The sequence below is a fragment of the Pezoporus flaviventris genome, unplaced genomic scaffold, assembly GCF_033815535.1.
Source record: "Pezoporus flaviventris isolate CSIRO_AGI_PZ_B2104156 unplaced genomic scaffold, CSIRO_AGI_Pfla_v1 ptg000105l, whole genome shotgun sequence".
NCBI lineage: Eukaryota > Metazoa > Chordata > Aves > Psittaciformes > Psittacidae > Pezoporus > Pezoporus flaviventris.
The window spans coordinates 1,103,012-1,127,050 of NW_026892653.1; the positions used below are offsets into that span (position 1 = coordinate 1,103,012).

The window sequence follows — 24,039 nt, forward strand, 5'->3', positions numbered from 1 at the left end:
TCTTAGCTATCTGTATTCAAATACACAGCTATTCAAATTCAAAGCATGTATGCAGCAAGACATGATAAGAAACCTCTCCTTGCATACAAAAGAGTGGTTTCTGTAACACTTTAGTTGCTCATCGAGCCAGATAAGAAAAAAGCTGGAGAGCACATGTAGAATAATCATCAACTAGCTAGTCCTCCAACAAAATATAGAGCAAATGAAGAAGGCAGTCTAGGGACAAGTTGAAAATTAACTACTTGTCAGTTCCACGTCTCCAACTAGGAAAGGGTGCTCACAGAATTTGTTATAAATCAGTCTGGAGACCCTCCAGTTATCTTGAAGCTGTGTATCTGCAGGATTTTTTCCCTCTGCTTTGTGTTGATAGGTCCCTGGACTCTGAAAAGCTCCTCTGTCTGTTTGACGAACAGAAGATTTGAAGTGCCAAAGTGATAGCAATGAATAGTTTGAAGGCAAATACCCTGGTGCGTTTCTACAAGCAGCTGAAAACTATCTGTAGTCCAGCAGCAGTGCCAGCAGGACTCTGCAGCCTGGCCACCTCCACTCATAAAAACAGGAATGGTGCATGTAAGTGTGCTTCATTTTATTGAAATAGTGCTGGCTACCTACAGCGAATTGATTCTGAGGGATTCTGAATTTAATAGACACTGCAGTCTTTAATTTTGAAAAGTGTAAGCCACAAAACTCTTCAAATGTGGTGTACAGGATAACTGCAATGAATCGCTTCCTGAGATGCAGGATACTACTAGAAGATGTCAAAGATTTAGTTATTTAAAACACTGATTAATTTATTTAAAGATAAGATGGTGCCAGCCAGAGATCGTGTGTCTACTTGCTCACGTGTAGATAATGTCAGCTGGAGCAATAGTAAAGAGTAGTTTTTTACATCTAGGAATCCTTTTGTTTCCTGTTTTTTCCCCCGTCAATGTATTCAGCATAGTTACTTTTGCCACAGAACAGCCAGATCCTTCCTTGAATACTGAGATGTGATTTCCTTCTATTTAAACTATCAAACAACAAATTTTGTATTAGCTGAGGAGAAAACAGATGGTTTTCTGGCAGATATAAAGCAAAGCAGAATGGAGACAAGCACAAGGCTTTGTTTATATTGAAAGCTAGAAGAAATACTCAGAAGCTTTCTGTGTTTAATAGCTTTACACTTGGAAATCCATTTTGAAGACTATGCTGAATTCTTTCTGCCACTGAGTGACTAGCATTTCAAGAAACCTGGTAGATTGGCTGGCAAGTTCAGTGTGCACAGTGTTTTAGATACTCCTAGACATGGAAGCTTTATGTAACACACAGCACGCAAGCTTCCCTGCCACTTAGCACATCAGAAATAAGTCAGAACAGGTCTTATAAAGATACAGTGTTTGCAAAGTTTTTCAGAGTTCTTACACTAAATATTCTTTTTCCTTTCTTGTTACTTAGAATAGAAAATGCAAATTGTATCCTGAAACCTTAAACCAGAATGGGTACTTCCATCTACTAATATTTGTTAATATAGCAGTTCCTTATTTTTTTATACCTTCATTTTTAAAAGATGCCTTCTAGATATCTAGAAGATGATTAATTCTAGAAGCAAGATTAGCGCTCAGTTGTTTTATTAGAGAAACAACCACAAGAAAGAGCTTAATTCCTAATGCAGTATTTAAATGATCACACATGCATCCCTGATCACATTTTCCCCTTTTCTGTGCTTTCGTAGTACAGCTGAAAAGTCTCTTAAACTTGTACTTCCTTTCCTACTAATTTTTTCTTTATAAGCATGCTCAGAAACTTAGAATCATAGAATAGTTAGGGTTGGAAAGGACCTTAAGATCATCCAGTTCCAACCCCCTGCCATGGGCAGGTACACCTCACACTAAACCATGTCACCCAAGGCTCTGGCCAGCCTGGCCTTGAACACTGCCAAACTTCATTTTTTCCCATTAAGACAAGGAAAAATACATTGTTCATCTATTCAAAGAAAAGCATTACAGTAATGTTTAGAAAAACTATGATTCAGCCTTACAAAATAGCAGCTTTCCTAACAAATTCATATTAATTGTGTTAATTAGTCTCTACAACTCTGCATCCCCTCCACATAAGAACATGTGCATATGAGAGAACATATTCTAACAGTCAGAAGCAATCTATCACTCCTTTAGCTGCAATTTATCAGCAGACTTTTTCAGCTCTGGAAATTCAACAGCTAAAACCAAAAGCTGTGCCAGTGAGTATAGTGTTGGGGCTCATACAGTACTGCTCATCATGTGCAGGGATATGAATTACTGCTTCAGAGGGGAAATCCAGATAATCCACTGTAACTGTGGTTAAAAAGTTCTGTCATGACTCTGTATTTTTATTCATTATTTATTCAGTGTTTTTATACTTGAAGACATGAAGATTGCAAGTGAGTATTCATTGTGAGTCCAACAATTTCCAATTTCAGAAGCCACACAAGAAAATATAAACATCTTTCATAAAAAAAAAGTACTGAAATCATGAATCAGCAGCACAGGATCCCTCTAGACAGTTCCTAATTCTGCTCCTTGCTCAGTTTTAATATGCTACTAAGCTTTATAGCCTATAGAATTAAAAACTCAAGGAATGGAATGTATTACAGTTAAGTGTAACATTCCTGTTTCATCAGTGAAATTACTGATCTAGGAAAATTATTTGAAATGTTCAGTGGAGTAAGAAGGTAAACTGGAGAAATAACCACAATCCATAGAACTCCACACAGGATGGAGAAATAATTATTTTATGGTTACCCATGGCCCATTGGTTTCCAGTAAGGGGTTAATGATGTATTTTTTGCTATGGACACTTGTTCCAGGGTAACTGTACTGAGAAACTGAAACTCACTTCACAGTAACAAGATTTCCAGGAAGAGATCATACAAGGCTGTTCCATTATAGGACCATTGCTGTTTAAATTAACTGCAATTGCTCTCCATCTTTTTTTACTCTTTTCAATTTAATTTTTCCTCTTTTCAATTTAAGACAGATGCTATTTATTACTTAAATCTTTCTTTATTCCATGACATTCATGCAGGAAATGCCAAAACAAACTGATTCAGGAAAATGCTATCTTTGGAATGGCTGGTTTCAGCTGCCAGTGAACAGGCACCAGCTCTGAATGAGCCAGCCTGCAAGTTCCTCCATCTGCTGGCTAGACCCTGTGCACAACATCCATTCAGAGCAAAAAGCACATTCAATTAAATTCAGCTATTCACAAAAAACCCTTTTGGTGACAAAAACTTGATCAAAGAAATGGTAAAATTGGACTGTAAATTTCTTGGGTAATGTCTGCAATATGAAGTTCGCCATTTTCCCAAACTTCATCTCCTATCTTTCTCCCTTCACCCTTCCCACACACAGAAGCAGTCTCTCGCCGATCTGTGTGGTGATGCTTTCACTCAGCAGTTAACTCAGATGTTTGCTTTGAGGATATAAGTTAAACAATTCAAAGACTAACACTTTCTAGTGCCTTTTCTGGATTCCTCTTGTCTCCTCAAAATGACAAAAGCATATTTCTGCACTTCACTAACAAAGAACTGTGAAAACATTGCTGAGAAACATGGCATATATTTATGAATTTCTAGTGACATAGACTACCACAGAGGATGTCTGTACTAAGCTCTGTAGTATGTTGTACCATGGAGGCAGTGGTTTCAGGCACCTTTTAATACAATAGAGAGCTGCTGGAAATGCTCTTCATAGGGATTTTAAGATTATAGAGCACCCAAGCAGTTGTTGCCAAAACAGATCTCAATGTATTTTTCTCTTTTCCTTTTCTTAGCCTTTTAGAAGTTAAAAGAAAAGCAGAATCCTTCAGGTTTTGGTTTTTAATAATTGTAGAAGTACAGAAATGACACAATCCAGGTGTGCCATCTCCAGGACTGCACATACAATTGCAGAAACTACACAAATTGTCCATGAGAGATCTTGTAAGCCCTTTCCATGCTGAGCTACTAAGTCTGCATGCATAATTTCGGCAAACGTTTTTATACAGAAAAGATAAAGCCTCTGTTTGCTTTACCTTGCCAACTGGAATCACGTCCTCCTTATCTGGACTTAGCCTCAGCCACTGCCTTCTCATCCAGCCTCCTATCTCTGCCAAACATTCTGGAAGCAGAGAAAAGCTCAGCATTTCACAATCTGCTGCTGCTTTTCTGTAGAGCTTAGAGTACTCTGTCAGTTACATCCATTTGATAAAAAGCACTGGACTGTTTATCAATAAGCTGGCCTAAATCACAGTCCAAATCTGACATGAATTCAGCAGAACTTTCAACACCTTGTTACAATGGACCTCAGCCAGCCATCACTGTTACCCTCCAAAATCTTGATTCATACTAAAAAGCTTCAAAGAAATCAACCTATTTTGGATTTCCTCTGTAATATTCGATCCAAGTGACTAAAGCAGAGCCACGGTCTTCTAAAGTTTAAAATGGTTCTCTGTTGAGTTTCAGTTATATGTTTGGGTTTATTTTTCAAATTCAGAATGTGTTGCTATGGAAAGGGCCCCTGGTCAACTTAGGACAAAAATGCACTTCCTTCAAGTAGGAACACTGTCCACCATGCTGTCCTCCCTCTTTTACTTCAGAGCTGGGTGAAGCTTGTTTGAAGGTCCCTGTGTAAACAAACCAAAGTGCTTCATTCAGCAGGTTGGATTTTTTTCCTTTTTAAAGATTAAACCCATAAAGACTGGAATCCCCTGAAGCTGAGTCATTTTACCCCTCATTCTTACTTGATAACCACCAATTTTCATACTCTTTCTTCTAATTCTGTAACCTATACATGAGAACTCTGTCCTCCCCAGGATCCCTAAAGGTAAATTAAAAATGAAACATTGAAAAATATTTTGTCTCTTTAAATCAAGTTTACAACAGTGCAAACTGGAAGTAAAACCTTTCATTTAGCTCAATTTATTTTGGATTTTTACCATCAAACTGCGGCCTTCAAAATATTTTCTTTGAGATCGTATTATAAATTAATGCTAATCCAGTAATATTATACACAACCCACATTTTCATCTGGATCTTGATTCCCACTCCAAACCTTTTGAGACTTGTATCAGTGCTAAATGAACTTTTTTAACAATTATGCCAAACACACCACAGCTGCAATTAATTATACAAAACAATTATAAAGATTTGGACTATTTGGATGGCTCTGTATGTCTACTTCAGCTGGGAGTGGTAAGGAGAAAAACACACAGTGCAAGTGTAAGAAGCCTCCAAACACTATAAAATTAAATGGAGCATCACTGTGTCTGTCTGGAAGATTTTAAATAAGTAAAATAAATCAAGCACAGATTAGGCCTGTTTGTGGCAGATCTCTCTTCATGAGTGACTCACATTTTGCTCATGCTTGTTATACTACAGTATTTACTGAACTGTTCAGACAATGCCATGGATATGGCATGTAAAAAGGTAAATGATAACTAGAACTTTCCTCAGTGAGCTGACTGCAAATGAGGTGTGCGTAAAGCAAAGGGTGCAAAATGCACACTGATTAATTCTCAGCTTTTTTTTTCGCTTTTATTTAAACTTTGCACATTTGAAAACAGACCTAATAGATGAAGTTTCTATTTCTCTTTCCACTCAGATTCTGCATCACTCATCCAGAAGGCCAATTGCCAAATTTCTGGTTCTGGTGTTCCCTATACACACAAGACTCTCTCATTTAGAAACAAGAGAGAATGTAGCTAAAACTTCCCAAATGGTCCAGAAATGCAGCAATTTTGGAAAAACATGAGAACAACAGAGATACTGTAATTCTGGCTGCCATTGTTCTCCCCAGCTTGCTGCTTGAGAGCCATGTCTCTTGCTTGCATCAACCACCTCTAGCTGGGACATGGCCAAGGAGACACTGTGTATCTGCAGTGGTCAAGAATAGATTTTGGCCATGCTAGTTGAGTGCTGTGCAGAAGGTCTAGAGCTTTGGTTTCCTTTTGCAGAGGTAGTTTTTGCCTTTCTGTCTGCAGTTTCCAAAACAAACCATCCCAATGCCACTCAGCTTGTATTTTGAAGTGGTTTCTTTAACCCAGTAGAGAAGAAAAGGTTTTTTTCATCAGATGCTGAAGTGTTACTTAAATAGTGTGTACATGTAAAAACTGGATGGAGATTCCATGAATGATTCAGAAGGGAAACAAAAATGTTCAGGTCAAAGTTATTTTTCTTTTAGTTCTGCACCAGAACAGCCCATTGTTTCCGCAAGCTTAAGAACTTTCCTGTGGTTGTGCTGTTCAACACACAAGAAATGACTCATTCTGCTCAGTTTTGTAGCTCTATAAGAAACTTCACATTTTCAAAAGCTTGCAGGATCTAATTCGTAAAAGCTTTACAAAGTTTGTCTATCTTAATGCCACAGCGTAAAGTAGTGGATTTTGAGGATTTTTTTTTTTTGTCAACTGCTTTTAACACGCAGAAAAATGATAGTTGTGCAGAAGCCAGGTTATGCTCTGCAACAGTAAGCACCTATACTATGATATAGGGCATGCATACATACATCAGTTAATTTAGTAGATGTGATTTCTAAACTGCCTGAAATTATTAGTTGTATTTAGAGGACACATCATGGGAGAATGGAATGTGAAGGAATGTCATTATTGCCTTGGTAGATAAGAATAAAACCCAGTATCTCTTTATACTGAATATTACAATACCTGAAGCTACATTTGAGCTCCCTGCTGCAATTAAGCATGAAGCTCATTATGAGCTGCCCTCATGACCAGGAGCTACCTGTTGCTCGTAAGTAGCTTCAGCGACAGGTCTGACCTGTACTAAATACACTTGCCCAACCATGATCAATTGGCTATTAAACTGTAATTAACCCTGAATGCAAAACTGCATTTATGGGTGGCAACTGTTTTCAGTTTCATCAAGTACCTTTCTCTTCAAGTTACAGGAACTGTATGTTGAAGATAATACATTAACCATCCTGAAAAACATTGAGACTCAAACCACAGTTCATGGTGTTTGCAGTTGAATCTTGCTATGCAAAAAAAAGGGCTGTGCTTTAAAGAAGGTCTATCTTGGCAAGTAGGAAGTAAATTAAATTCAAACCCGTATGAAGACAGGCTGAGAAAGTTGGGGCTGTTCAGCCTGGAGAAGAGAAGGCTGTGTGGAGACCTCATGGCAGCCTTCCAGTATCTGAAGGGGGCCTATAGGGATGCTGGGGAGGGAGGGACTCTTCATTAGGGACTGTAGTGACAGGACAAGGGGTAATGGGTTAAAACTTAAACAGGGAAAGTTTAGATTGGATATAAGGAGGAAGTTCTTTACTGTGAGGGTGGTGAGGCACTGGAATGGGTTGCCCAAGGAAGCTGTGAATGCTCCATCCCTGGCAGTGTAAAGGGCCGGGCTGGAGGAAGCCTTGGGTGATATGGTTTAGTGTGAGGTGTCCCTGCCCATGGCAGGGGGGTTGGAACTCCATAGTCTTGAGGTCCTTTCCAACCCTAAGTGTTCTATGATTCTGTAAAACATCCTAAGATCACAAGCTGTTTGTACATCTAATGATCTGTTTCCTCATCACATAGCCACTAATTGCAAATCACTTGCCAGATTTCAACCTCTTACTCAACTCAGGAGTACTCTAAATACATTGTACTGTGAATGCAATGGAAACTTGTTACACAACGTTGTAAACTAGAGCAAACACTTCTTTGTTGGCTCTATTTAGTCTTGTCTCCAACAGAACATTCTCAATGCTACATCAGGTTCCTCATGAAAATTCAGAAGTACTCACTCTAAAACACCCCCCAAGGGTAAATGCAAATGTGCAAAGCGATTTTAAGGGAGTAACCAAGAAACAGGATTCACAGGAGGTGGCCAGATGAAGGCCGGGAGCTGAGGTGTGGTGTTTGCTCCTGGCTGCTCAACAGACACAGCAAAACTGAGGACTCTTCATCTCTGCACGTTCACTCAGTCCGCTTTCTACGGAGCTTCCTTTGTGTTCCTCACTGGGAACTGTAACAGAGAAAAAGGGGCAAGGAGTAACCAAGGTTTTAACCCGTTTCATCCACCTGCCTCAAGCAGTTTCACACAAATCCCGGTTGAATCGGCCCCTTTTTACCATCCTGGGGTGGTCCTGTTTCTGCCTCCAGCCTTTGGGGCAGATGCAGTGGGGTAAAACGGCCGTCATGTTAACTTCTCCCAGCTTTCCCGTGTGCAGTTTGGGACAGGGACACCCGTGCAACCTAAACCTCCTGCTTGAGTAAAACCGACTAGACAAGAATAACAGCTAACCCCCCTGTGACGCTGTCACCCTCAGGGCAAACACGTTTTTGATGTGAGTCAGGCACAGGGATCAGCATGACCACGGGAAATGGCGAGCACGCTCACACAGAGATGTACTGTCTCCTCCGCAGGGTTATCACTGGATAAAATGCCGGTGGAAGCCAGCCTCCGCCCCTGAGGGAGAAGCAGCCGCCGGGGGGCCGCCGCCCTCACCCTCCCGCCTCTATCAGCGACACCGCCCGCTCCCCTGAGGGGATCGCAGCGGTCGAGGGCCGGCCCGGAAGGGGCTGCGCCGCTCTGGGCCGGGCTGTGCTGGGCGGTGGCACCCGGCGGCTCCGCGGTCTCCTCAGCGATGCTGCCGCTGCTTCGCCGCGCTTGGGTGGCCGCTGCCTCACGGCGGGGGACGCGACGATGCAGCCTGGGCGCCTGCTGCTCCTACCGCTTGCGAGACGTCCGTGAGTGCTGCGGCCCTGCCGAGACCCTTCCCTCAGGGGGGCCGCCTGCCCACGGGCTCCTTCAGGCCCGCGCTGCCCTCGCCCCTCGAGCGGAGCAGCTCCCGCCTGCTGAGGGGAGCTCGATGTCCCCCCGCTCCCCTTGCTCTCCCCGCCCGGTTCATCGCCTCCTGCCCACCGCGCTGCGCCCCTTCGTGTTGCCCAGGGCTCGGGCATGGGCAGCGCCCATGTTCCTCGGTCCCTTCGTGGTCCTAAAGGGGCTGCCGGTGCCTCCAAAGTTTGGCTAAGGCGGAGACACCAACTTCAGCTTGGCTTTGTCGGCGTCCGGTCCTCCGCTGAACGTCAGGAAATGGCAGTAACAGTAACGGGGATTTGAGGACTTCTGGGGAGTATTTTGTTTGCCTTACCTGTGTGTGGTGACCTTGTGCGGGCCGATAAAGTTTGGTCCTCGCTGAGGAAACTGAAGGGGAAGGTTGTTTAGCCACCCCTTACGTGAGAGGTTTGTTAAAAGATTTAATTTGCTTTTATTTTCCGCTTGCAAAAGACCTCAAGCAGTTGTACGTAATGAAGTAGGCAGTAATGCAGTGCCTGAGAGCCTCTCCAGTTTGGGTTCAGTGAATGGACCCAGCACAAAAACCCTTTACTGGTGTTTCATCGGTGGTGTGGGACAGCAGGTGAACAAGTGCTCCCCATCCACACAGATCTTGATTCTGCTTTGAAGTAGAATAAAATCCTGCAGAAGCTGTATTCATGCAGCTGTATCCAAGCAGCCCCCAAAATGTGTAGTTTGGGGTTTTACAGGTTTGGGATCAGCTGTAGGTTCTGATTGTATAAAGGAGTCTTGGTCAATATGGGCACGGCTGCTTCAGGGCCCTACACCCTCAGCAGTGGTGTAACCTGTAAGCACATGTAGGCGAAAGACTAGCACCTTCAAGGGGGTATTTTTGCTTTCTCATCAGAGTTGTCCTGCGTCTGGCGCAGGCTGATGTCAGTTGATGGTACTGGTGTATGAGGAAAGCTGAAGTGGTGTGCTGAGAGTCAGGCAAAGTTATAAAGCAGAAGCCACTTTAAAATCAATCATCTGTAAAAGAGAGTTTTCTAGGAAATAAGCAACAGAATTTCTTTGAAGAGCACTTTGCAAATGCAGGAAGGTATCGTCAACGCAGTTGTATGTCAGATTACTGCACTTCCCTATGTGGCTTTGAGTCATGCAACTGGAATGTGTTGTTATTATTTTTTTTACTTTTCTGTGCATCAGCTGACTTGAATTAGCTTTTGGAGCCAATATGCCAAAGCGCCTTCTCTTGCCAAAAAGTTCTGAGGTATTCGGTTGGAAGTTCTGTATCGTGCATTAGAGCCTGACTCTCTTCATCATCTTCCAGTGCATCCACTCTGGCAGAGTCCGCTTACAATCCCTGGAGGCACCCGACAGTCTCCTATCAATATCCAGTGGAGAGACAGTGTTTATGACCCCTTCCTGAAGCCTCTGAAAATCAGCTACGACCCAACAACGTGTCTTCACATCTGGAACAACGGCTATTCATTCCTGGTTGAGTTTGATGATTCTACTGATAGATCGAGTAAGAAAAACTCAGAAAAATCTGTTTAATGTCTTTATTAATGCATAGAGAGGAGAAATACTTGCTAGCTGTAAAACCTCAGGAGAAGTGTTGGAAATGAATGTATAGTAAAAGAATGTTTTAGCGTTTACAGTGGTGGGAACTGTAATGCAAAAGTTCTATGCAGGCCTTACTCTAAGTTATTTACTACCATGGACACTGCACAAACCCTGTGTTGCAGGTTAAGACTTACTCATATTGCACAAGCCTTAATCCCCTGCCTTTTTTATTAGGTCTCGTAATATCACAGCTTTGCTGCATGAGTCAAGCTTCAGTTGTATGTATCTACTTAATTTTAAATGAGATTCCATATTACACTATTAAATAGTGAAGTGTATAAGATATTAAATAGTAATCTGCCACTTATCTCTTCTGCAGTGTTAACAGATATATTTAATGCATTTGAAATAACCGGTAACAAAATGACTTAAGTTTCAAAAGCATACACACTTATCTCAATAAGCTCTTGGAAAATCGAATAATACTAAATTGCTACCATAGGGAACAGAAGGTGCATGTGTTCCTGTTAATTTTAGCATAAGCAGGAGTTCATGCATGCAGAATCAAATTATACATTCCAGTAATTTACTGTGAATAAGGATTCTGACCTGAGCAGCTATATCTTTTTTAAATGCTCAGCGTAGTGGAGTGACTTAAAATGAAGATATTGCTACCAAATTCCAGATGTTTTTGTCCGTTGTTCCTTTTAAAAGTTGACTTTACCAAAAGGTATTGCTGGTGCGTATAAAGAAGTAAAAGTAGGTGAACTGGTCAGGGATATTGTGAAACACACGATTCATATTGATCACTTGTCCTGGATGGAAAAATTGAGGGACTTGGGGGAAGTTTGAACCTGTTTGATTAGAACTATTTATAAGGTGGCTGCTTGCCGTGAGAGATGCTGGAACTTCATAAGAGATTTAGTAATGCTCTTGGGAGGGAAGATTTCACAATACCAGTATTTTTGGTTGATGTTTTGAAAGAGGCTGGTGAAACAATACAGCAAAAATGATAGTGGTGGAATGCATGGAGCTTTGAGGCTTGTGTGACATTTGGGTTTTTTTTTGTTTTCTTGTTTATGGCTGTTCACCCAGAATATTTGTTTCCAACCAGAGAATATTCTTGCCCTTGTTCATTTGAGTGCTGTTGTATGTATGAAGAAACCAAGTATTGCTCTTGTGTTTTTTTACAGTACAAACTGCTACTGCATTAAGTGAGGTAGGTCAGAGGAGAGACTAAGATGGAGACATCACTTGTAGCTCATCTGTGATTTTAACTAACTAACTTTAGATTGGTTTTCTTTAACCTAACAAATGAGGATGCATTCTCGAAGTGTAATGGTTTGCAGTTTGATGGATAACAAAGTTTTTTTGTTTTGTTTATTTCTTTGTTTTCCCTGCCAGGATTGATGTAGTGGAGGGGAATTGCCTGCAGAGGTTAACAAACACACAGCATTTAAATGCACAGGAACAGTGTTTTTTGACATAGACACAAGCATCAGGACTGTCAGTCAGAGGGGTGCTGGCCTTTCAGAGCCTGGCTAATCAGAGCGCATTACAGCTCTGAAAAATCTTACCCACTTCATCTGTAAGACTGAACACTTGAGGTAAAGATTTAAGTGTAAACATTCTTGCTGCCTCTTTCTGAATGGCTGGCTTATCATCATCATCTCCCTCGAACTGAAGTCAGTGAAGGGTGATGATGGCTAGTGGAGGATGACATGAAATGATCAGTGACAGGTGACAGGACTCCAAAATGACAGAGAAAGAACAGATGTTGCTGTATAAATGACCAGGTTTTCAAGTGCCTACCTCTCTCCTCTGTCTTTTCTGTCTTTACTTGCTATTTCTGATTTTTCTTTCTGCCAGCTTCTGTCTAACAATAATAGAAATCCAGAGAAGGAAGCGTAGGAATAAAGAAAAGCAACAAAATTGAAACAGAAGATGAAAAATACAAAATGAAGTATGCACCCAGGATAGACAAAAATGCCCAACTCCTGAGATGAGGCAAATCAAGACTTGGGCAAAAAATGAAGGTAGTGCTGCCATGGGGTGTTTGCTTATGAGCAGATCAGGAAGATGAAGAAGAGAAGAGGGTTTGGGGAAGGTATGTACTGAGTGTGGTCCTGTCTGTGTGCACGAATGCCATCTGCTGCAAGGAAATGAGACAAACAGATCCAGGGTTACAGCAAAAAGCTGATGTGATTATTTCTGCTGATTGTTGTTTGAGTTCCTTTAGACTTCTGTTTTGTTTTGAAATTTTCAAGACTGGTGAATTGAGAGGAAATGAAATGGGAAAAATGTTTGTAAAGGGACTGTAAATTCCTGTTTGTTTCCTGTCACTTTTGGGTGTCCACTACAGGAACCTGATTTTCTACATGTGTCCCCTGTGCCTAACTTTACTCATGAGGTAAACATTCAAGTAAATGTGATTATTAACATGAATGTAGCTGCTTGTGGGTTCGCATCATCACAAAATCAGGAATGGGTAGTCTTAAAGCACAGAGACATAATTCTGAGGGACTTTGCAGTGGGCCACATCTTCATCCTATCCTTTTAAGTTACTTTTCTGCATCGTGATTTTTCAGGGATGGTCAGTATTGCACTTCTGCTAAAGCTCAGCAGCAGCAGATGAAATAAATGTCAACTAATTGACATTAGCATACTCTTTTATCGCAATCAGACCTGCCTAGTTAGAATTTCAAAACTAATGGTTGGTTTTTCATAAAATAAAAAAACCAAAACCAAAAGACAAACAAAACACCCCCCCAACAAAAAAAAAACAAAACCAAGAAAAATTCTTAATACCTTTCATTATTTTCTCCTTAGCTTTAAAGTGATTAACTTCTTTTCAAATAGTGTGGGATTATGTACTTTATACAGTGGTTTGCTATAAAATTTAACCATGACATACAGTTAAGTAAAAATCAGCAAACAGGACTTTACAGCTGCATATTTGTTTAGCCCTTTGGAAGTAATTATGGTCTCTCATTTACCAGGTGCTGTCTTGTAGTAACTAGGAAGAAGGCTTTGCAGCATGTTCCTGGCTTGATTAGGAAAAAATGAGTAAAACCCAATAGAACATAGAAAAACTATGCCTAGAGTATTTCATTTGTGTATTTGCAAAATGATGAGAGGCTTTCTGAAATCAGGAGAGCAGGCTCAATGCTTACCTGTACTCATGGCTAAAAAAGCTCATTAAAGCTTCCAGAAACTCAGAATCTTGTGCATAGATACTTTATGGAGTGTAGCTTGAACAGTTCACAGTAGGCACAATATCAATACATTTCTGGCTGTGCAGAAAACCTTTAACATCGGTTATGAAGTCTGAAAGTTGTATTGAAGCAAAATAGTATGTTTGGACTTTTGTAACTTGAAGAACAGCAGAATTGAATGTTTGACACAGTGTACTGATTGTTTTCTGGCAAAATTGGACTTTTGAAGGCTTGTCATGGGAAATGTCAATGTTTTTCGTAGATGCTGAGGCTTTGCTGGGATGTCATTTAGTAGATGTATTAATTACTTTGTCATTACACATGTTTCTTTGGGATAAGGCAGTTCTAATATGCCTGCTCAAAGAGAAGAGGATAGATCACATCATGTAATCACCACTCTGCCAAACTGGATGTGAACTGGGGAGAAAATTCCCTTGAGGGGAGTTGGATGAGGAGACTATTTAGCTTATCTTCAGCTTGATGTGATTGATTCATACTGCAGGGGGAAACAGTGGTGTGTTTGCTTGAACAATTTTGTTGTATCAAAGGAAAGTGTACAAGTAGCCAAGCATTAGGGGGACTGTTCCAGTTAAGGCACATTGCTCCACCTGATCTTTTTACTGGTCAAGTTTATTTCAAGGAAGATCTTGCTGTGTTAGTTGTCTGGATAATTCTAAATCATGTTTATTAATATGTGTGTCTTGTTTTGGTTTTTTAGTAATTGATGGAGGTCCCTTGGAAAACCAATACAGGCTAAAGCAGTTCCACTTCCATTGGGGAGCTATAAATGACTGGGGTTCAGAGCACACAGTTGACTGTAAATTTTACCCAGCAGAGGTATGAGATAAAATGCTGAAGAATGCAAATGCTTGTGGGGACTGGAGGCTGGGTGTCAGGCTGTCTGTGACTGTACCGCATGCTACAAAATTCCGAGTTTTAAGCATTAAAGCTTACTGTTAAAGATCAGACCTGATAGGTGCCAGAGCTCATCCACCATTTTATTAGTAAGTTCACATTCACTCTGTTTTCTGGAGAACAGAGTCTTAAAATTGAACATTGGCCTCATTACTGAAAGTTTCAGTTAATGTTTTCTTCTCCCTGAATGGCCCTGGGGGTAGCTGCCGGACAAGCCAATGGCAGGCAGTGAATTATCATTGATATTCCAGCTCTGTAGGGATGGAGTGGCACAACTCTGCTTGTCCTTCCCCCCTTTAAAGGGGAAAAGGATGAAACAGAAAGCAGACTGAGGATGCAATTGGGTCTTAATGAACTCCCAGGTCCCAGCTAATGTGATGCAGATCAGGTGGGCAGCAATTACTGAGGTAAGTGTGCAAGCTCAGATCTTAATAAAAAAATGTAGCTGCTTTACCTCTGAGTTCTGCCGTAAGCTGTGAGTTCATATTTTCTTGGGAGTACAGTGAATGCCCTGCAACTCAGCTGCTGTCTGTAGTGGGCCTCAAATTTTCAATCCTTGCTGCTTTAAAATCACAACTATTACTAAATGCTTCCAGAGATACAAAGCACATACTGAATACTCTTTTAAAAATACATATTTAAAGAGAAAATGAAAGATTGTCACACCCATACCTGTAAATCAAAAGGCCTCATCCTGCTTTCCATGTCTTGTGTAGACAGAGCCCCATCTAATGTTAAAGGTTATTTCCAGTTATCAACAGTTTTTTATGTGTTTTTTTAAGGTGTTAGAATAACATACAGCAGAGTTACGGTAATATAGCAGTTATCATGATTATTTTGTGTTTTCAACTCCTAAGCAATCATTAGAGCAGCAAAACTTTTCTGAGTAACTACTGAGGCAGAAAGAGAGTCAATAAAAAGGATGGAGCCAGTGGGGACAAATATAGATTAAGTTGCTCAGAGAGGAAAATACGACAGATATAAACACAGTAATACGCCAAAGATGGAGAATTTTGAAAAATGGTGATTTTCAAGAAGGTGTTTCTCTTCTGTGAACGTGTTCAGAATTATGCCTGTTAGCTTTTCAAGGTATGTGTTACCAGCAAGTTATAGTCCCCAGGTTCTGGGGCTGGTTCTGGGTATCTGTCCAATACACAAAACCCCTTAATGGAGTGCTTGTATTGGACTGTAAGCAATGCAGAGGAAGCTTATTATGTGCATGAGAATGTTCTTTAGCAGTGTAGCATGCTCTGTACCATTCCTGTTAAGAAATGAGTGACCTTCAGTTCCAGGTATACTTAGCCTTTTTTGTGCTTTTAACTAGCCTTCCTGTAATTAGTCTCCCACAGACAAAATCCCTTTCATATTTGTGAAGTGTGGTTTATGGGTCTTTAGCTATTATTTAAAAAGAAAGAAAAAAACCCAAAACCCAAACCAAACAAAAAAAAAACCACAAACAAATCACATTCTTTCCCAACACCACTTTGGTTCTCGTTTTTGTGCTGTATGTTTTTGTTCTGAGGTAGCTCATTGCAGTGTCTCAAATTGCCAAGGAGCAAACATAGCAAAGATCAAGAGTCGAGTTTCTTGATAATCATTGCTGTGTTCTGTGCACGTGTTAATTTCTTATTCATTTATATTTCAGTTGCATTTAGTACACTGGAATGCCGTTGTGTACCCAACCTTTGAAGAAGCTGTAATGGAAGGTAACGGCTTGGCTGTTATTGGAGTGTTTTTAAAGGTAATTTCACTTTGTGTAATAAGCTATAACGATGCCTTTTTATTTTGTTAAGACCAATTTAGGACAAAATACTTCTAGATTGTTGTTGTTTTCAAGGAATACTGATTAAAGTAGATATGTAGAATGTCAGCTTAATGATTTTCTAACTCCTGTCTGTCTTCTGCAGCTAGGAGCACGTCATGAAGGGCTGCAGACACTGGTTGATGCCTTGCCAGCAGTTAAACACAAAGTAGGTATTTTTAAGTGTCCCACCAGTTGTCACTCAGCATAGCTAATGCAGTCATTAAACGTAAAGAATACTTGAGAAGAGCAGAACAGTAGTAAAGGCTTTTTTCCTTAAATACCAGTAGGGGGTCTGATTGTCACCTTGGTTAAATTGTTGACTGTCCTGACAGTGGGAGGAAAGCCAATTTTTAAGGAGGAATTGTACACGTTAAGCTTTCCAAACTCTTGTTTTAAGAAATTATGCTCTTCAGATTGTATCTCCTTAGAATAGCAGGCACACGTTTAACGCTGGCCCTCACTGACACTTCACTGACGCCTGCCCTTCCGCTTCCATGAAAGCAGGTGCCATTGGATTAGTTTTTATATGTCATTTAACTGGAAAGAATTCGCTGTGCTGTGTAAAGCGATAGTTTATTTCTTGTGGAATTAAGGCTTTCTGATTTTTGTCTGGTGTTTGAGGAGATTATTGTTTGCTTATTTTAAACGCTCCTAAGTTTTCTGCGAGGGGAATGGCACTCTTTCTTCACAGCTGATTTCTGATTCTGCCAGGAGAGGGAGTGCTGCGTCTCTGTAAGTGCTCAGTAGCAGCTCATGCTCCTCCAGGGGCCCGTTCGTTTTTGAAAGCAGACGTTGAAAATACACATCAAGAATTCTGCTGGCTTGTAGGTGCGTCCAGTTGAAGTCGCTGTGCCATTATTTATCGCAGGAAGGATTTTCTAAAATCCAAATAAACCAAATATTTATGGCAGTGATGTAAAATTCTGCCAGATAAATGCCAAACAAGTCAGTTCTGTGCTTAAAGACCTAAGCCCATGATGAGAATATAATATTTTACAGCATGTGAGTTTGAAAGAAACTAAAGCCAAGGTCTTTAAAAGAAAAATACAGTATCAAATATGAGGCTTTTCAAGCCGCATGTGGGCTGCTCCGATTTCTAAAGGGTCACCCTGCAACACATCAGCACTTGGTTTGAAATGTATGAAAACCTTTGTTTCCTAGTTATCACTGCCTTAAGCACCAAACAATGAGGAACATTACCCAGATTAGCAGGAGGAAGGTCAGATAATACCCATTCTGATGTATTTGCATCTTCCTCTCACATGCAGGGTGAAAGGTCCCATCTAAAATCTCTTATCCAACACCCTATTGTTGAAAAATCCTATACTGTAGTATTTTTTCATTCTCAATGGGAAACTGATAAAACCTGTCTCAGTCTTCCTTTTCTGCATTGCCTGTATATCCTGGAAGTATCTCAGAAGTAAAATGTTTAAGTAGGAAATCATGGGCTCTGAAGCTCCTGCTGTCTGGTATCTCACTCGTGGAGATGAATGTGGAGACATGAATACTTGATATGATTTAAATAAAACTTTAGTCATTCTCCTTTATCCAGCTGCCTAAAATCATGTGGTGAAAAGTAAAGGCACTATTGTTTGCAGTCTATTAAGTGTATCTGGCAGAGCAACCTGAACTTACTGCATCATTTATTCTTCTTTGTTTCTAGCTCCCACAGAGACACAGTTGGTTGCTCCTTTGCACTCCTTGTTCTTCTGCCCTGAATTCCTAATGGCTTGTGGGGACAACAGAAATATTTAAATTTTGTCTACTCAGTAGCTGCCTCTAGTGCTTCAAACCCAGCTTACCAATTTTGTACAAGTTCATGGGGTTTAAATTATTATGTTATTAGATCATTATTAATAGTCACAATACCTATTTTTGCATATGCATACATAACATGTACAGTATTTAATATTGTTTTGAATCATTTAATATTTTTAAGGGTTTTTTTTGCCTCAAAATACAATTTTTAAAACTTTTTTTCTTGCATTAGGACACTGTTATTGAGTTTGATGTCTTTGATCCCTCCTGTTTGATACCTTCATGCCCTGATTATTGGACCTATGCGGGCTCTTTGACTACTCCCCCACTTACTGAATCAGTCACATGGATTATTAAGAAGCAGCCCATAGAGGTTGATGAGAATCAGGTAAATCTCATGCTTACATTTCAAATCATACCATATACCTTTTTATCTCCCTGCCAAGATTCACAGAAGTAGTTGCTTATCAGTACCAGTAATTCTCTGTGAATACAGAGATTGGTGGCTGCTTCACAGCCGGTATTTGGATAGGAATCCTGACATAAACAGCAGCTGATATTGAAAGAAAGTAAGCAGTTGAAGATACTTCTCCAGCTTTCCAATAGAATTTTATCTTGATAAGTGATAAGCAATGACTTATGGTGGAAGCTGCCTGTTAAAAACTTTGAAGGTTATTTGTTGTAACTCTGTTTGCTCTCCTTACCAGGTTGCAGCTCTTTTTGTGGTAGGGAGTGAGAAGGACGGACATGTTTTCTGAAATTCCAAAATCTCACCTTGTGTACATGTTCTTGGTAGTCATGTTGTGCATTTGCACAGGAATCTTGTGAAGACTTGTCCTGGGTTCAGCAGTAGCAGTCATTTTTCTCCTTCTTGGTAGCTGGTGCAGTGCAGTGTTTTGGCTTTTGGCTTGGGAACAGAGCTGATAACAATGATGTTTTGGTTTGGCCAAGGACTTTGTGAGCCTCATGCCCTGCCAGGGAGGAGGGGAAGCCAGGAGGAAGCAGAGACAGGACACCTGACCCAAGCTAGCCAAAGAGGTATTCCATACCACAGCATGTCATGCCCAGGATGTAACGGGGAGTTAGCCGGAAGGGCTGGGAGACTGCAGGGTTGGAGGAGGTATCGGTCAGAGCTTGGTCGGGCTGGGGGGGCGAGTTATCGGTCAGCTGGTGGTGAGATGATATATTCTCTTCCCTTGTTATTTCCTTTATCATTATTATTATTGGTGGTAGCAGTAGTGATCTGTGTTATACCTTAGTTACTAAACTGTTCTTATCTCAACCCGTGGGAGTTGCATTCTTTTCGATTCTCCTCTCTGTCCCTCCGGGAGTAGGGGGAGGGAAAGAAGGGGGGGAGTGAGTGAATGAGCTGCCTGACTGGGTTTAAACCACGACAAGACTGCAAGAGCTAATCTGCTGTTCTTCTCTTGTGTGATGTCTGAAAATACAGAAGCAGTGGTGGGTGGCTCACATGCCATTCTGATGGCCGTAGTGAGTTTCCATTGTGTTTTCTGTTTTGCCTTTGTGGGCATGTTTTTGATATATTTGGCTATACTGTCCTTGAATTCCATTTTTTTTTTTTTTTCAATTCCCCTTTAAAAAGGGCACACAAATTTTTCAGCAAACATTTGTATTATGGAAGTTATTTCAAGTGTAAAAGTTTGTGGTCAGTCACCTGTCCTGAGACTAACCCTAACTTGTCACCATAGACCTTCTGTTGCTTTTAATTTTACTACTTCATGTTTCAATGTGATGGTATTCCTTGGTATGAAGTAGATGTAGGGACATGTAGAAAATGATCAGGAGGACTCATTGGAATTGTACTACTATTGTAGTTTTTGTTGGAAGTTTTCAGTATTTTTTTGTCTGTTCAGAGTTGTGAAGTAATTACAGCATAGAACAAGTCTTGGAGATTGTTGTGAAGCAAGTAAAATTTAACAACCTCCCCAAAATCTACTGTTATTTAACGGTTTAAGAGGCACTGAGAATTATCTGTGCAATCTCACAGGATTAAGTGCACCCTCAGCAAGTTTGCCGATGACACCAAGCTGTGTGGTTCGGTTGATACGCTGGAGGGAGGGAATGCCATCCAGAGGGACCTTGACACGCTTCTGAGGTGGGCTGATGCCAACCTCATAAAGTTTAACCATGCCAAGTGCAATCCCAGGCACAGCTACAGGTTGGGCAGAGAAGGGATTCAGAGCAGCCCAAGGAGAAGGACTTGGGGGTGTTGGTTGATGAGAAAATGAACATGAGCCGGCTTCAGTGTGCGCTCGCAGCCCAGAAAGCAACCGTATCCTGGGCTGCATCAAAAGGAGGGTGACCAGCAGGTCGAAGGAGGTGATCCTGCCCCTCTACTCTGCTCCTGTGAGACCCCACTTGGAGCATTGTGTGCAGTTCTGGTGTCCTCAACATAAGAAGGACATGGAACTGTTGGAACAAGTCCAGAGCAGGGCCATGAGAATAATCAGGGGCTGGAACTCCTCCCATATGAAGATAGGCTGAGAAAGTTGGGGCTGTTCAGCCTGGAGAAGAGAAGGCTGCGTGGAGACCTTGGAGCAGCTTTCCAGTATCTGAAGGGGGCCTATAAGGATGCTGGGGATGGACTCTTCATTAGGGACTGTAGTGATAGGACAAGGGGTAATGGGTTAAAACTTAAGCAGGGGAAGGTTAGATTGGATATAAGGAAGGAGTTCTTTACTGTGAGGGTGGTGAGGCACTGGAATGGGTTGCCCAGTAAAATTGTGGATGCTCCATCCCTGGTGGTGTTAAAGGCGGGGTTGGACAGAGCCTTGGGTGACATGGCTTAGTGTGAGGTGTCCCTGGTCATGGCGGTGGGGCGTGGTGGTGTTGGAACTGGGTGATCTTGAGGTCCTTTCCAGCCCTAACTATTCTATGTCTCTAATTTTTGAGGCTTTGGTTAGTAATTGCGAGTGCAATGACATGAGGCAAATTGTGAACTTACTGGGGGGAGGAGGTGGGGTGATACAGTTTTTTATGGAGAGTAATGATCTGGAAAGTCATACTCCAAGCTAAAACTCTGAAGAATAGTCATGTATGTGATCTTAATATTTTAGTTTACATAAAGGAATAGGACAGGACAAACTGAGGACTGTTAACAGAGCAGAAAGAACTGAATGCGTAATGGAACATTCTTATTTTCAATTGAAACTTTTTTCATTTCTTTTCTGTTCTTTTTTCTTTTTGTCTTTTTTCCATGGTTCTTTTTCACTCTTGTTCTTTTATGGCATAGAAAGGCTTATAGTTTACTTGACATTGTAATGCCCTTGTGAGCATTTAAAGCCTGACCTGCTGCATACTTCATTTTAATCCCCAGTTAGAAACCACTGAGTATAACAGCTATGTAGATTGTTGCTTGTTGAGCTTCCGTCTTTTCTGGGTGCCAGCATATGCACGTCAGTATAAGCTAAAAGAACTCCAGAAAAGGTGTAAATTAAGAAGGATGGAGAGGTTTATTTAAAGACAGCATATGTTCCATCTCTGGAAGTCAGTTTCATCTCAGATGTGCCACATTTCAGATTTAATTTGCCTAAATATGGCAGATGACTGACAGTTCATCTTCTGTACTGATATGGCTGATGGTATATCTTTACCAGCAGGTGACAAAGAAGTGCCACAGGTCTGTGCTAAAACTTCCCAGAATGCAAATGTAATAATACGTTTGATTTTGTTACCCAAGCATGAATGACTGTGTTTTGTTGTGAACTTCAATAATTCTCCAGTTAGTAAAGTCACAAAACTGGACATTTCTCATTCTCAGCTGGAGGCGTTTCGGATGCTGCTCTTTACTTCAGACGGTGAAGAAGAAAAGAGAATGGTAGACAACTTTCGCCCTCTTCAGCCATTAATGAACCGAACCGTCCGTTCATCCTTCCAAAGCAGGCATCTCTTGAATGCTGAAGAGCAGCCCAAGGACCATGCTGAGCAGATGAGGCCATAGATGGCCCATGAAATGTCAGTCCAGACTGCAGTACCTGGCTATAACAGACTTATTTTTTCAATTATTTTTCCTTTTTCTTCAGTATATGTCACAACATTTCCACAGCCACCCAGCTTCAGTTCTGCTAAGTGCCATTTGACTTTCAGTAGAGAAGCTGTGGAGTTTTTTAGTTTTCCTTTTTTTTTTTTTTTCAAGAAGTAAATAATATTAACCTGTGACAAATTGACTTGCTTTAAAACAGGAATTGGTAAAGGAAGTATTGACAGCTAAAGGAAGAATAAGGGCAGGAGATCTTTTCTGAATTGTTCTTCCTCTTCTCTGAATTGCTCTTTCTTTAAGTGCTCTTTCAAGTGACTTGCACAAATCAGTAATCCCAACTAAAAACGTCAAGCAGGAAGTGTGAAGAAGTGAAAAGTATTAGGTTTGTGGTCAGTGGCACGAAGTCTAATTGGAGACCTATAACTAGCGGTGTCCCCCAAGGGTCAGTACTGGGCCCAGTATTGTTCAACTTGCTCATCAGTGGTTTGGATGGAGGGATAGAGTGCCTGCCATGGGGAGGAGTGGCTGATACCCTTGAGTGCTGTGCTGTCCTTCATAAGGATATAGTCAGGATGGAGAGAGGAACCTTCTGAAACTCAGCAAGTGCAGAGCCCTGCAGCTGAGGAGGAATAACTCCATGAACCAGCATAGGCTGGGGGCTGACCTGCTGGAAAGCAACTCTGAGGAGAGAGATCTGGGGGTCCTCGTGAGTTATCCATGAGCCAGCAGCAATGCGCCCTTGTGGCCAAGGACGCAGATGGTGTCCTGGGCTGCACGAGGAAGAGCATTACCAGCAGGTTGAGGGAAGTAATCTTCTCTTTCTTCTCAGCCTTCGTAAGGCCTCACGTGGAGTACTGTGTCCAGTTTGGGCCCCTGGAGCAAGTCCATGGAAGGGTCACTAAGATGATGAAGGGCCTGGAGCATCTCTGCTGTGAGGAAAAGCTAAAGGTGCTGGGTCTGTTCAGCCTGGAGAAGAGAAGGCTCAGGGGGATCTGATAAATGTATATAAGTATCTGAGGGCAGGGTGTCAGGATGCTTCTTGGTGGTGTCAGGTAATAGGATGAGAGGCAACTGACAAACTAAACCACAAGAAGTTCCACCTGAACATGAGGAGGAGCTTCTTTACTGTGAGAGTGACTGAGCACTGGAACAGGTTGCCTGGAGAGGTTGTGGAGTCTCCTTCCCTGGAGATAATTCAAGAGCCATCTGGACAGAATGTGAGCAATGTGCTCTGGGTGACTCTGCTTGAACAGGGAGGTTGGACAGGGTGACCTCCAGTGGTCCCTTCCAACCTTAACTATGCTGTGCGATTAATACTGATCCGGGCCTTTTGTGGAATTGTTTGAGGTTTGGGAAGAGAACCAGCTTCTCTAGTTATATGTACAGAGACATTTTATGTTCTTCCTTTTTGCTTTGTGCTTAGGATGGCAAGAGGAGATGAGAAAAAATGCCTTGCAGAATCTCTCCATTCTATTGACCCTATGATCGGTGTTTGATATGGTTGCCACAGAATGTCCATTCTATTTACATCATAAGCTAGAAGACTATTTTTCTAAAACCCTGTAACAAATGTCAAAGCTTTTAACTTTGGCAGCTTTTACTTTTCTGTATTACTAATGTACCAGAGTATAAGAGAATTTCACCAGTATCTCAAGAATGGCAAAAATGTCTAATTGATCCCAGGAAACTAGTAACATCAAAGGAAAGCGAAATTAAATATGCCCCAGCTGACCTTTCCAATGGGATTTGTGGGAAAAAAACAAAACAAAAACTTGCAACAATTTCTGAAACCTAACCTAGTGCTAGGAGAGCATGGGCAAATTGCGGCATTTAGATACTTGAAAGATTTATTTTCAGTAACTCATAGAGCACCAGTGCACTCTTCGGTGTTTTGTCTTGCTGTACTTTTATAAAAAATGCTACTTAGCTTCAGGACAACTGGGGATCAGATTGCATTTATGGCACCTTACAGTAATGAAGTTAAGTGGTGGTTGAAATTTATTTGGGGATCATATAAAATTGTTGTATAAGCTGCCGGCTGTGCAGC

General features: G+C 41.3%; 1 protein-coding gene across 3 annotated transcripts; it reads left to right on the top strand.

The window, feature by feature from the left end:
- Positions 1 to 265: 265 nt before the first annotated feature.
- Positions 266 to 22,742, top strand: CA5A (carbonic anhydrase 5A). 3 transcript variants are annotated; one of them, XM_061477395.1, is made up of 7 exons: positions 270 to 570; positions 10,065 to 10,262; positions 14,234 to 14,352; positions 16,076 to 16,171; positions 16,338 to 16,400; positions 18,225 to 18,380; positions 21,774 to 22,742. In XM_061477395.1, the coding sequence occupies exons 1-7, from the start codon at positions 441 to 443 to the stop codon at positions 21,951 to 21,953; spliced, it is 942 nt and encodes a 313-aa protein (XP_061333379.1). In that variant the 5' UTR covers positions 270 to 440; the 3' UTR covers positions 21,954 to 22,742. The 3 variants fall into 3 exon arrangements, with proteins under 3 accessions (XP_061333381.1, XP_061333379.1, XP_061333380.1); XM_061477396.1 differs by lacking the exon at positions 270 to 570 and adding an exon at positions 8,456 to 8,685; XM_061477397.1 differs by lacking the exon at positions 16,338 to 16,400 and having other exon boundaries at positions 266 to 570.
- Positions 22,743 to 24,039: the final 1,297 nt, after the last annotated feature.